Genomic DNA, 13434 nt, shown 5'->3' with positions numbered 1-13434 from the left:
TTAAGTTTGAGAACAGGTATTCTCCAGAAATGGTGTTCCTTCCATGCCCTAAAGTATTCTTCCATTTTTGCCATGTCTGGTTCCAGTCCAGGTTGGGACCAAGCTCCCTTGTTACCTGGGATCCCTCGAGGCAGTGCAGGAGTGGGATCAGTAGCTTCCCATTACAGGCACTGATGGCACAGCATCAACAGGGTGGATGAAGGGGCCCCAACACTGAAAGATCCACAACAATTTCATTCATCTGTTAGACTCTGAAGTAGTAGAGCTGAGCGTGATGTAAAAGGCAGCTCCAATTCTGAGTTTGCTTAACTTAAATGAGAGTCCTTTGGGGGAGGGCGGTTTGTGGAGTTGGGGCCATTGAGGTTTTTCTATCCTTGTTTCTTTCTCTCCTGGCTCTAGCTGCATCATACACAGATAGCTCTGATGATGAGGTTTCCCCCCGAGAGAAACAGCAAACCAACTCCAAGGGCAGCAGCAATTTCTGTGTGAAGAACATCAAGCAGGCAGAATTTGGACGCCGGGAGATTGAGATTGCAGAGCAAGGTAAAGAAAGGGAGAGGGTGGGGGCCAGAATCAACCCACTTGCTAGTCATCAGGATCCACAGACAACTTCACACTTGAAAGCTAACTTGAAAGTCACCTTGGACAATTCAGTATTCTAGACTCTTGTATGAGCAGATCTCTGTGTGTGCATGCAGCTCGAGCCTCAGGGTACTTGTTCTTGGTCTCCTTGCTTCCTGTTCTCTGCACGTAGTGATTACACAAAATAGTTACTGTTTTCCTCCCCCGTGACACCATATTCGGAGAGCTCCTTATAGAGTTAGCGAGTTCTGGACCACTATGTGGTGGTTAGTTCTGCAGGATCCTACCATAGCTGCCAACCTCAGGGACCCACATTTCCCAGAAGCAGAAAATGTGGGAGGGTTTTCAGCTAAGGATGTGGTGACCTAGGGTCTCGCTGGTCTTTGGTCCCAAGCACCCTCTGCTGGAGCAAGAGTAAAAGTGACTGGCAGTTAAATCTGGTTTCCCCACCCTCTCTACTCCAAACAAGGTCTCTTTACTCTTGTGGCTTTCACACTGAAGGCATGCTCTGTACTACAGAAACCAAACAAACCAGCACAATGGGGTTAGGCAGCAAGTGCTCTTCTGCTGAGGGTGAAGTCTTCCTTCCTGGTTTGATGATTATATATAGGAGACCATTAGCCAATGCCATAACCACTTCCCTCTCCTCCCAAGTGAATGATGAGACTTTCCCTCCATTTTGAGGAGATTTGAGAATTTACTTCATTCTCCATTCAGTCCTCTGTGTAGAAAGCTAAAACGGTGGAGGAAGCAAGAAATTTCCAAGCGGTTGGATGGCAACTCCCCAACTGTCTGTCTGCTATTGAAGCTGCCAGTCATCATGGAAATTTGCTTAGAGTTTTTCATCCGAATCCTGTGATATCTCTACAGATGCAGACCACCCCTAGATGTTGCTGGGGCAGGAACTGATAATATTGCTAGCGCAGACCTAGCTCAAATCCTCTGTTCTTTCACAGACATGTCTGCTCTGATTTCACTCAGGAAACGTGCTCAGGGGGAGAAGCCCTTGGCTGGTGCTAAAATAGTGGGCTGTACACACATCACAGCCCAGACAGCGGTGAGTTTGTGGGGAGGAAAAAGAGGGACTTCTGATGAGAGGGAAGAAAGAAACTTTTTTTTTACTTGCTTTTCCTTCCCTAGCTATCCAATTTCCAAATGCTTAAGACTATTATGTGGGACCCCCTGTTACCCAGTAATGGGGTTTTCTACTCTGTGTGCACAGGTATAACCTATGTTTAACAAACTTGACTTAGGGAAATCTAGATCTGCAAAAATGTGATTGACTATCATGAAAATGTTCAGACTTTAGGACACATCTGTTGGGTAAAGTTAGATACCAGTATTCTATTTCACTGGCCCCACATTGTGACTTCCGGCACACCACTGGTTGCTACAGAGTTGCTGGGTCTTGTCCTCTTACATGCCGTGCGCTTCTGTCTGGCCCTCCTCTTTCTTACCCTGTCTTCCTCTGTTATCTACATAGGTGTTGATTGAGACACTCTGTGCCCTGGGGGCTCAGTGCCGCTGGTCTGCTTGCAACATCTACTCTACTCAGAATGAAGTGGCTGCGGCACTGGCTGAGGCTGGTAAGTTTAGCTTGTTTTCACCAACTCTGCCTCAGAATAATTATCTAAGTAGATTTTTTTAAATATTTTATTTATTTATTCATGAGAGACAGAGAGAGAGAGAGAGGCAGAGACACAGGCAGAGGGAGAAGCAGGCTCCACGCAGGGAGCCTGATGCGGGACTCGATCCTGGGACTCCAAGATCATGCTCTGGGCTGAAGGCAGGCACTAAATCACTGAGCCACCCAGGGATCCCCTAAGTAGATTATATACATACCAAAACTGTCTTTGGGGATCCCTGGGTGGCTCAGCGGTTGAGCGTCTGCCTTCAGTCCAGAGTGTGATCCTGGAGTCCTGGGATCGAGTCCCACGTCGGGCTCCCTTCATGGGGCCTGATTCTCCCTCTGCCTATGTCTCTGCCTCTCTCTGTGTCTCTCATGAATGAATAAATAAAAATTTCTAAAAAAAAAATTGTCTTCATGGTTATATGTACGTCTAGGGGCTATAAAACCTAGAGGGTAATAAGAATATCACCAGGAAGAAAATGGGTAATAAACTGAAGGTCCATATCCCTGATGAAATATACAGCCATTAAGAATGACCTTTGAAAAGAATCTTAATTACGTGGGAGATGCTAATTATAATGGTTAAGTGAACAAGGAAGAATATCAGACTATATGAGGCACATGAGTTCAGCTGGTCTTTTTTTTCACCGAAGGCTCATCACTTTTGAGGGACCACAAGTAAGAAGTGCCTTCTGTATTAGCAGTTTGGTTAGATAAGGTGGTGGTCAATACTGCACTGAAAATATATGGACCACTTGTAAGTTCAGTTTAGCTTACAATTTTTATTGTAAAAATGTTCAGAAGAAAATCACCGTGAAGTTTCTTGAAGGACTTATCATCTCCCTGGGATCCTCAGAGAGCAACTGTGTAACTTATTTTTCTTGTTCTTTTCTGGTGCTCATTGCAGAAAATGTAGGGGTTTTCAAAATAATAATAATCCTACACAGGAATAATATTTTTTTTTAAGATTTTATTTATTTATTTACTTATGAAAGACACAGAGAGAGAGGCAGGGACCCAGGCAGAGGGAGAAGCAGGCTCCTCACAGGGAGTCGGATGCGGGACTTGATCCTGGACCCCGGGATCACGACCTGAGCTGAAGGCAGACACTTAACCACTGAGCCACCCAGGGATCCCCACAGGGATAATATTTGATGCATTTTTCCTTTGTTCTATTCATCTTTTACAGAGATGAGATAAATCTCTGTATACTTTTATAACATTTTCAGAAGTAGTTTTCCATTTCACTGAAAACTTCTTGAAAGCATCATTTATAATAATGCTTATGGCCACGTGATTTTACTTCACCGTTTTACTCATGTTGAACATTTAGGTTTCAAGATTCTTACTAATATAAATAATGTTCTAATGAGCAACTTTATTTTAATTCCCATTTCCTTTTATCTCCTTAGGTTTGAGTTCCAAGTATAAAATTGGCCAAAGAGGGCAGCCCGGGTGGCTCAGTGGTTTAGCGCCGCCTTCAGTCCAGGGCTGATCCTGGAGACCCAGGATCAAGTCCCACATCGGGCTCCCTGCATGCGGCCTGCTTCTCCCTCTGCCTGTGTCCCCGCCTCTCTCTCTCTCTCTCTCTCTCTCATATGAATAAATAAATAAAATCTTTAAAAAAAATAAAATTGGCCAAAGAGAATCACATTTTAAGGTTCCAAAAATGTCTTAAATTTGTTACTGATTGGAGAAATCAGCTGATTTGTTTCCATCCCTACAGGAGTTGCAGTGTTTGCTTGGAAGGGCGAGTCTGAAGATGACTTCTGGTGGTGTATTGACCGCTGTGTGAACATGGATGGTTGGCAAGCTAACATGGTAATGATGTATATTCATCCTACAATTTGACCATAGATTTGTTTCCTTTTTTCCCTCAAAGCATGGTTCCCTAAATATGTTTTGGTTGTGTTCTAATACACTTAACTTTGTTGCCAAAGTGTTGAACTTGATACCTATTCAGAATGGGTCTGAATACTGAATGGAAAGGTGGGGGAAGGGTAAGACGAAAGTGAACAGGTTGGCTCAAACACAGCAGAGTGAAATAGAAGTAATGTGGTACCTCTTTGCAGTGGAATTCTGGTTTCTTTCCTTCCTGCCCCAGCTCTCCTTTTGCATTCCACAGAGCCATAGATTACAAGACTCTAGACTAAAACGAGTCTGTGATTAGCCTAATACTCTTCACTATAGCCAAGAACAAACTTAGGAATCCTTTTAACCATTCTACACCAACAAATTTGACTGTGTTTCCATTGTCTAAACCTGCTCTAAGGAGATCTGAGGAGTGCTCTTCCAAAACATACAGGGCTCTCTTATTAGTACAGAAAGTGGGTTCAAAGTTCCCCCCAGCTCTAGCAGCCTGAATGCCCATAGAAGTCTTCTGGCTGTTCTATAGATCCTGGATGATGGGGGAGACTTAACCCACTGGGTTTATAAGAAGTATCCAAACGTGTTTAAGAAGATCCGAGGCATTGTGGAAGAGAGCGTGACTGGTGTTCACAGGTAACAGATTCTGGAGTAGCTGCCCTTGGGTCCTTGCCTCAGCAAACTCTCCTGGTCTCCATTAGGCCCGAGGGCTGTGTTTCAGACTTATAACTAAATGGGAGGATCTTCATTAGATAAAACTCCATTTTTACTTCTGAAGAATCCAGGAGATCCTAAAAGGAAGTGACCTCAGGCTCTAGTTCACACATTTTTCTTTCCCACTTATTCCACTGTGAGTCTCAACCAGTGTTGGGAGGTGTAGGGAATGGATATATCTGGAAAAACTGTATTCAATATGTATTATAATTTTATATTTGAAATAAGAAAAAAAAATCCTATTATAAAACTATACTTATACCCACTACAAAAAGTAAAATTTGGCAAAATATTCTTGGCTTGTTGGAAAACCTCAAAGATATCTCTCCGAAAAAGTGTTTCTCAGTTGGGGGCACATTGCACATGCTTGCACACGCACACATAGGGAACCAAAGCAGAGTCACTGATAATCTTTGTTTATCAGAAGTAGGGATGTTTTTGTTTAATTGAGAAAATGCTGGTCTAAGGAAATACTTCCCCTTTTATGGAAGAGAAGTGAATTTCTTCAGTTGAAAGGGTTTTTGGTTTTTTTTTTTCCCTTCCAAGAAAAAGGGCGGGGGCAAAATGGGAGAGAAAATGAAAAGAGGTGAGGGATGACAAGGAAATGCTCTTCTTTACTAATATCCTTGGGCAGTAAATACAGCTTGGGAGGGCAGCATGGCACTCGAAGAGAATTAGGCAGATTTTGTCATGTATTATGTTTTACCAGCTAACTTTGGTTTGTTTGTTTTTGTGGCTTCTTCTCCCTTTAGGCTGTATCAGCTCTCCAAAGCTGGGAAGCTCTGTGTTCCGGCCATGAATGTTAATGACTCTGTTACCAAACAGAAGTTTGATAACTTGTACTGCTGCCGAGAGTCCATTTTGGATGGGTAGGTTGAAATGTAGAGATATTCAAACTTAGAGGGGACAGGTTTGGGTTGGGTTGCAGTGTTAGTCTGATACCACTCCAGTCTTGTCCCGTGGTCTTCCTTTGGCATTAAAGGTTTGTTAGAGGGGTCCATTTCATTCTATGCCTGGGGCATTGCCTCACACTTTTACTTTTGTGCAAAGGGACTGTGTTTGGGCTAATAATGTTTAAGTTGAGCCCTTATCTGTTTTCCACAGCCTGAAGAGGACCACAGATGTGATGTTTGGTGGGAAACAAGTGGTGGTGTGTGGCTATGGTGAGGTAAATAGTTGGGCCTCAGTGTGTCTTTTCATAGACTTACTAGAAATGTTGAGTGAAGGAGATTTGTGCCATCAGTGCGGTCACTGATATGGGGTTAAAACATACTTTGAGATAGTTATTGCAGTAGCAAAAGTGCTTTATTCAGACTTATCAATACAGACATATAGATCAACTGAATTTTCAGATCTCACCACACTGTTTTATGGATTGGCATGTTGGCATCATCCGCCCCTCCCCCCATGATAAGTTACCTTTTATGAGACTTACTTTAAGTGAATATGTAGCATTTTAGCTGCACAAGTGACCTGGTATTGGAGTGAAGGGTGGGATGCGAAAGTGGTATATAGATGATTCTGTCTAAACTAGAGTAGGTAAAGGAGATTTTATTGTCATCCATGACCCATGGAGTCTCTTGAGCTACTGGGCTATCCTGAGTTAGATGCATCTCAAAGGAGAATTAATCAGGTTTTTCTGGAATAAGCTATGAGAGGTTACAATTGCTCTTCCTTGGTCTTGCTTTCCTAATGGTAACACTTATTTTATCTCCAGATTCCTTTTACTATCCCAGGCCCCGCACTTGATATAAAATATGAATGTCCACTAAGTCCCCTTTCTAAGGGTCACAGCATAACCTGGATCTGTTTATGCTCTGCTTGGATTGGAGCATCCCTGCCAGGGCTCACTAGATGATTGGTGATTTCGGGGAGGTTAATTCCCACCTCCCAAAGGGCCTACCTGCCCCAGTACCCATGCCTTAATGGACCTGACACCCCTACTTCTTTCTTATGCCATGCAGGTAGGAAAGGGCTGCTGTGCTGCTCTCAAGGCCCTTGGAGCAATTGTCTACATCACAGAAATCGACCCAATCTGTGCTCTGCAGGCTTGGTAAGAACAGAGTGGTAATACCATTAGATTCATCCCTGGTACTTTGTTGTTTCTGAGAGTTATTGATTATATTAACCATTCCTTGCAGAAATCTCTCAAAGGAAGAGAAAACTAGGAGGATGGCTCTGTTCCCTCCATTTTAACCCCAGGGCACTCCTAGAGCTTCCTGGCATTTTCCCTTCCTGAACAGAATCTCAGGGAATATGAAGAGGCCAGTGTGAAGTTTAGCACAGCTTGTCACTTAGCCTTGTGAGGTGCACTGGACCTGACTTCAGAAGGGAATTTAGCAGTCTCATTTTGTGACCAGCTTCTATCCCACTGCCTCCTTGCTTTGCTCATCGTGTTCCTTCCTTTTCTTCCAGCATGGATGGGTTCAGGGTGGTAAAGCTAAATGAAGTCATCCGGCAAGTTGATGTCGTAATAACTTGCACGGGTAAGTATCAGTGCTTTAGTGTATATGGAGGACTGGCCACTCTGAGGCCAAATCTTGAATGTGGTCTCCCTTTCACATAAAGTAGGTGAGACCTGGGCTCAGTGTAAAAGTCTCAGAACCAGAATAAGCTTTCAGAACCTTAACATGTTTTCCAGACCTAAGAGCCTTTTTCCCTGATGGCTATTTATACTGTTTAATCCTCAAACCAAATTACTGAGTCTACAGAGCTGTCACACAGTGTACACTTTCTTACAAAGGATACATGCCCTTGAATGCAGCAGACTTCTTTCCCGTGCTCTCACTGGAAGCCAGTTGGTACCTTTGTTACCCAGCATCTTTCTTTGGCTACTCTCCTTTACTCTTAGGAAATAAGAATGTAGTGACACGGGAGCATTTGGACCGCATGAAAAACAGTTGTATCGTATGCAATATGGGCCACTCCAACACGGAAATTGATGTGGTAAGGTTTCTCTCATTCATTTACTGCAAGGGCTCTTCTCCCTCTCTTCCATTATGACCACAAGTCAACTGTGCTGTCTTCCTTTCAGACCAGCCTGCGCACTCCAGAGCTGACATGGGAGCGAGTACGTTCTCAAGTGGACCACGTCATCTGGCCAGATGGCAAACGCGTCGTCCTCCTGGCAGAGGTACACACGCAGGAGGGCTTTGGCAGTGCAGCACCAGCAGTATAATTAGATCCATGGCAGAGTCAGGGAGATGGGGAAAAAAGTATTAGGCCCCTGTCTCCCTCAACTCTGTCTTTGGATAGTGATATTTCTTAAATTTTTTGGTCCTTAAAATAGAACCACTCGAAAAAAAAAAAAAAACTACCTTTTACCATGTAACATACTGTTTCCTGACCACAGCGGATTCTTCAGCTTTTCATACTCAGATGGACTTACAGAAAAATAAGATAAAACTTAGAGTCCCAATCTGGAACTGTAATTCTTTCTCTACCAACTGACTGCTGTCCTGCATTTGCTTAACTTGTATGACACTGGAATCTGAGAGCGGAACACAACTCATCCCAGGCCTCTCTTACCTTTTCAGGGTCGTCTGCTCAATCTGAGCTGCTCCACAGTTCCCACCTTTGTCCTGTCCATCACAGCTACAACACAGGTACGTGACCCAATGCCTTCTTCTCCCACCCTGAGATTAAGGGAACTGGGCCTGGGTCACAATTCAATGAGTGTGTGTGCCCTTCTATGTTCTTTTCAACCTGTTTCAGGTCACAGGTGGTCAAGATAGGCTTGCTTTTTTTTTTTTTTTTTTAAGTTTTATTTATTTATTCACGAGAGACAGAGAGGCAGAAACATTGGCAGAGGGAGAAGCAGGCTCCCTGTGGGGAGCCAGATGCGGGACTCAATCCCAGGACCCCGGGATCATGCCCTGAGCCGAAGGAAGACACTCCACCATTAAGCCACCCATGTGCCCCACAATGGGCTTTCTCGAGTATAGAAGAGTCATTAGGCAGGCAGGCAGTGTTTGTGTCTTTTTGAGATGGCTATGTTAGTTGAGAATGTAGTGTTGCAGTTTAGTTGTATTTAGTCTGTTTTATTAGGAACCAAACAAAAACAGCAGATCCTCTTACGATGCATGGTGGTGTTTATTGCAGGGCAAGTCCTGGGTAGTGCTACCATGGTATATCACTGTAGTACTTACCCCAAGACCCTGTTATATCTAGTTTTATTTTCATGTCCCTAAGAAGTGTTTTTGTGTCTTCTGACCCTCTTTTTCCCAATCTAGGCTTTGGCACTGATAGAACTCTATAATGCACCTGAGGGACGATACAAACAAGATGTATACCTGCTTCCTAAGAAAATGGGTGAGTGAGAAACAGTAGGAACCTGTATTGATTCCCCAGACTTTTGCATGGTTTAGTAAAATGATTATCATTGAAATTATTGGATTTAGAGTCAGAGATCTAATCCACATCCTAGCATTTCATGGTTTCTGAACCTCAGGACAAGCTCTAATCTCCACGAGCTTCAGTTTCTTTATCAATAAAGTAAGAATGATATTTATATACACTGCAAAATAATAGTAAGAATTACAGCTAATGAGTAAAAGTGCTTAGCACAATGGTTTAGGGTAGGTGCTCTTATTCTAAGTAGCCTCATGGAGTTCAGCAAACTTCCCACCACCAGTGACTACAGCCTGCAACCAAGATGAAAGAAACAGAAACAATCTTGGTTTTATCATCCATCCTCTGTAAATATGCAACCTTCTGATACTCCGGGAGACAGCTGTGTTGTGTTCATGTGGCATAATACATCATCTCTGATTCTTTCCCTTCTAATAGTGGCACCCACCTCCCATCTATGATTGGTCAGCCCCGACCCCTTAATTAATTAGCTGAAAGACTTCTCCCTCTCATCTCTTCCCGTGGCTTTCCTCATATTTTTTTTTCCTTTAATTCATATTTATAAAAGTAAAGCCTGGGAAGTTTATCTATGGAAGAGTAATAAATTTGCACCAGCTGCCTTAGAAATCCATGATCCTAAGATTTGAGGCCTTTATGGATGTTATTCTAAATAAATCTTAATTTGACACAGAGGTCTTTTGAACTGCTGGTATCTATTTTGTTTCATAGTTTGATTGTAATTCAGTTAAGGAAGTTGTTGCAGGAAGGTGCCTTGGGTAAAGCCAAAAACTTTGCCAGAGAAGGATGAGGAGGTAAGAGTCCACCCCATTTTGTCACGCTGACAAATGGCTTTCTTAAATGCATTCTGGATGTACAGAGAAAAGTTCCTGCCAGAAAGGCAACTTTGAGGGTTCTTTAAGCAAATACTTTGAGCTACAGATACTTTCAGAGTTACTCTATTCCTGTCCTCTTCAAAGAGCTTCGGATGAAAACAGGAGGAGGTTATGCCCTGGGAGGTAGATTAAAGTAAGAGTCTGCTCCCCTGCCACTGTGTTCTTCCTAGATGAGTATGTTGCCAGCTTGCACCTGCCATCATTTGATGCCCACCTGACAGAGCTGACAGATGACCAAGCAAAGTATCTGGGACTCAACAAAAATGGGCCATTCAAACCCAATTATTACAGGTAACTTGGGGAAAACAAGTGAGAAGCTCTTTTACCTGATATTAAACCAAGCATGCTAGCCAGCTTTCATAAGTGCTGTGGCTGATTTTGAAGAGTATGAGAACTCTGCTCCAGACTAACAAGGTAGGCAGAGAAGTTGTAGTAGATGTTAGAGGAGTAAGGGTTTTCTAGAATTTTGAAGCTTGGGCCTCACCTCCAGAGATTGTAAAACAGTTGGTCTAGCATGGGGCCTGGTGTTATTTTTTTAAAAGCTCCCTAGATTAATGTATAGTCAGGGTTGAAAGCCACTGGCTTGTATTATCAGGAAGCAGGAAATGAAACCAGAGATGGCATTGTCAGAAGTCCTGTAGAAGCACAGGGAAGAAGAATCCATGGGGAATGGCTGTAGGGATCCCTAGCCGGGACCAGGGAGGGTCCCTGGGGAGTGTCCTCTCTTTCTGATTTTTCCCTTGGCTCTCTCATGAACCAAGTGCTAACCAACCAGTCTCTTTCTTTACAGATACTAATGGACCATATTACCAAGGACCAGTCCACATGAACCACACGACTCTTAAATCTTTTTTAAGATAACTTTTATTTTCTTCTTATTCCTTTCCTGTTGATTTTTTTTCTATAATAATTTCATTTTTGTTTTTTTCATCTCATTGTCCCAAGTTCTGCAGACCACACAGGAACTTGCTTCATTGCTCTTTAGATGAAACTGAGGTTCAAGGTTCCTCACCCTAGTCACTAAAGAAGGATTTTACTCTCCCGGCCCAGAAAGGTGATTCTTTCTTTCCCATTTCTGGAGACTTTATTCTTAATTGGGTACCTTATTAAGAGGAAATGCTAAGGTACCTTCTATGCTGAACAATCTGCAATGTCTAAATTGCCTTAAAAGAGCCCATTTCTTAGCTGCTGAAATCAGTGCTCTTTCACTTCATCAGAGGAGCAGGGATGGTACCTACCAGCCAGGTAGGTTAGATGTTAGGTGAGGCACATTCATTTCCCCAGGTGTTCCAAGGCCTGTTTCCTGTATGAAGGTGGTGTGTCTGGTTCAGAGATGAGTACTGTTCAGATCCAGTTGGTCCACTTGGATTTAGTACAGCCCTTCCTCCACCCCCACCAGACCTCCTCGTTTTTCAGGTCTTTAACCAGACTGCAGTCTATTAAGTTGAATTTTGTCCCCTAGCATCAATCTCCATCGTACAAAAAAAAGAAAAAAAAAGTAAGAAAAATGTTTAGCGTTAACACTGAGGAACTGCTTGGGTGATTAGTTGTTCACCAGTTTCTCCTTTGAACCTTCGGAGCTGAGCGTGCAGAGTTGAGTCTGCAGAATGCTGGCCTCCACCTCTGCGAAGTCCCTCTGTCTCTAGCCCGTAGTCTTAGAGCATCAGTGAACTGGGGCCCCATACAGCTTGTGCTGAAGGCGAATTTCTTGAGCCATCGCTCAGCCTGAAACGCTGAGCTCTATCTTTAGGATTTATACTTTAAGAGTAAATTTCTGGTCAGCTGTGCTTCTGCAACCTAAAATATTTAAAAGGAGGTAGATGTGGATGGGAGAAGGATAAATTGGGCCAGGGTGAGGGAAACGTAGTTCCGTGTAACTGGTCTGGGACTTGAGGCCCCTGCATAACGTTAGTGTTGCAGAAGTGGTGATCGACGCATGTCACAAAAGGTTTATGAACCAAGATCTTAAAGAGCAGTTTGTGCACAGAGAGGGTAATCAGTGTGTCCTGGCTCATGCTCAGAAAGAATCCCTCGAGAGGCCCTCAGAGATTGGAGAGGTGTATTCCCATGCCATGCACCCGGCTTACCAGCATCTCTGCATGGTCCGATGAGCTTTATGCTCATGAGCTTTATATAATTATCCAGGATTCGAAACCTTCAACTTGTTCTAGCTAATGATCCTTCCAAGTTGGGTCAGGCATTAGTGCTAGGTACGAGCAATGTTCATTTCTCTGTTGCCATTGATCAGAGACAGACATTAAAAACAGTCATATAAGAAAGGAAAGCTTTCACTCTGCAGCCTTCTAGCAGAGTTTTGCCAAAACGTTTTTCCTTTTCCTCTCCTGGTTCTCCACTACCCAGGCCCTTCCCACTCCTTTTCAGTGTGACCATGCTTTCTTCTCTGTAGATGTTAACGGCCCAAGCCCTTTTTCCCAGGGCATTGAACCAGCCAATCAGAACACCCCATCCTTTAGGGGCAGTAACCTGGCCAATAGTGGTATCCATCGCATCAGCTCTGCTGGAGGCAAGGGGCCTAGGTCCTGCTGCCCTGTGGCCTGCCCCCTGCTCCCAATCTTTTATTGTGTCCATAGGAATAATAGGTAAGGGCTCCATCTCTGTCAAGCCATGTAACAAAGGACACTGTGGGAAAATCTCTGGCATCAGAGGGAGCGTGTGGAGAGCAACTCGGGAGGAACAAGTTTATTTTGTATTGAATGATTTTTAATGAATGCAATATTAATCCTTGCTGATGAGCAATAATCATTAAAGTCAATTAAAATGATAAGACCTTATTGGGATTGTGTGTCATTCTTGTTTAGACTTGTCATTAGAACTTCTTTTCTGGGGCGAGATGGGTCAGAGGCCAGTCAGCAGTCTCTAACAGAGATTAGCTGAGGACCTAATATGGAGAGGAGCAAGCTGGATGCAAAGTTCTTTGGGAATATCTTAAGTTGTGTTTGCCTGCTCTGTGCCGAAGCACTTGCATTTGAAACTCCTTCAAGAGTCCAATCTGCAAGGTGCCTGACTGGCTTGGTCGGTGGAGCATGCAATTCTTGATCTCGGGGTTGTGAGTTCGAGCCCTATGTTGGATGTGGCGAGGACTTAATAATAAAATCTCAAAAAAAAAAGAAATGTTCAAATTTCAGGGCTCCTCGCTTGCATCACCCCCCTTCTAGACTTATACCTAATTCTTTTCCTTAAAAAATGTCTTTAGGGCGTCTGGTTGGCTCAGTTAAGTGGCTGACTCTTGGTTTCAGCTCAGGTCATGATCTCAGGGTCATGAGATCGAGCCCTGTGTCGGGCTCCATGTTTAGCTGGAAGTCTGCTTGGAACTAACTCTCCCTCTGCCCCTGCCCCTCTCCCCTGCTTACTTGTTCTCTCTCTCTCTAATCTTTAAAA

The 13434-nt window shown here is 43.6% G+C and overlaps 1 protein-coding gene across 4 annotated transcripts in view; it reads left to right on the top strand.

Moving 5' to 3' along the window:
- Positions 1 to 12820, top strand: part of AHCYL1 (adenosylhomocysteinase like 1) — a 40912-nt gene extending 28092 nt beyond the window's left edge. For 3 of the 4 annotated variants that reach the window (XM_041748178.1, XM_041748175.1, XM_041748179.1), the window contains 15 exons: positions 400 to 543; positions 1539 to 1639; positions 2066 to 2168; positions 3939 to 4033; positions 4608 to 4714; positions 5545 to 5661; positions 5897 to 5960; positions 6757 to 6845; positions 7208 to 7278; positions 7644 to 7738; positions 7827 to 7925; positions 8329 to 8397; positions 9025 to 9103; positions 10206 to 10326; positions 10826 to 12820. In XM_041748178.1, coding sequence (XP_041604112.1) covers positions 400 to 543; positions 1539 to 1639; positions 2066 to 2168; positions 3939 to 4033; positions 4608 to 4714; positions 5545 to 5661; positions 5897 to 5960; positions 6757 to 6845; positions 7208 to 7278; positions 7644 to 7738; positions 7827 to 7925; positions 8329 to 8397; positions 9025 to 9103; positions 10206 to 10326; positions 10826 to 10832 — 1361 coding nt within the window. In that variant the 3' untranslated portion in view covers positions 10833 to 12820. Of the gene's footprint in view, positions 1 to 399; positions 544 to 1538; positions 1640 to 2065; positions 2169 to 3938; positions 4034 to 4607; positions 4715 to 5544; positions 5662 to 5896; positions 5961 to 6756; positions 6846 to 7207; positions 7279 to 7643; positions 7739 to 7826; positions 7926 to 8328; positions 8398 to 9024; positions 9104 to 10205; positions 10331 to 10825 lie in introns of those variants that run through there. The other variant, XM_041748177.1, reaches the window with a different exon arrangement.
- The last annotated feature ends 614 nt before the right edge of the window (positions 12821 to 13434 follow it).

This window comes from Vulpes lagopus, chromosome 3 (genome assembly GCF_018345385.1).
Source record: "Vulpes lagopus strain Blue_001 chromosome 3, ASM1834538v1, whole genome shotgun sequence".
Classification (NCBI taxonomy): domain Eukaryota; kingdom Metazoa; phylum Chordata; class Mammalia; order Carnivora; family Canidae; genus Vulpes; species Vulpes lagopus.
This window is presented reverse-complemented; position numbering and strand designations above follow the sequence as displayed.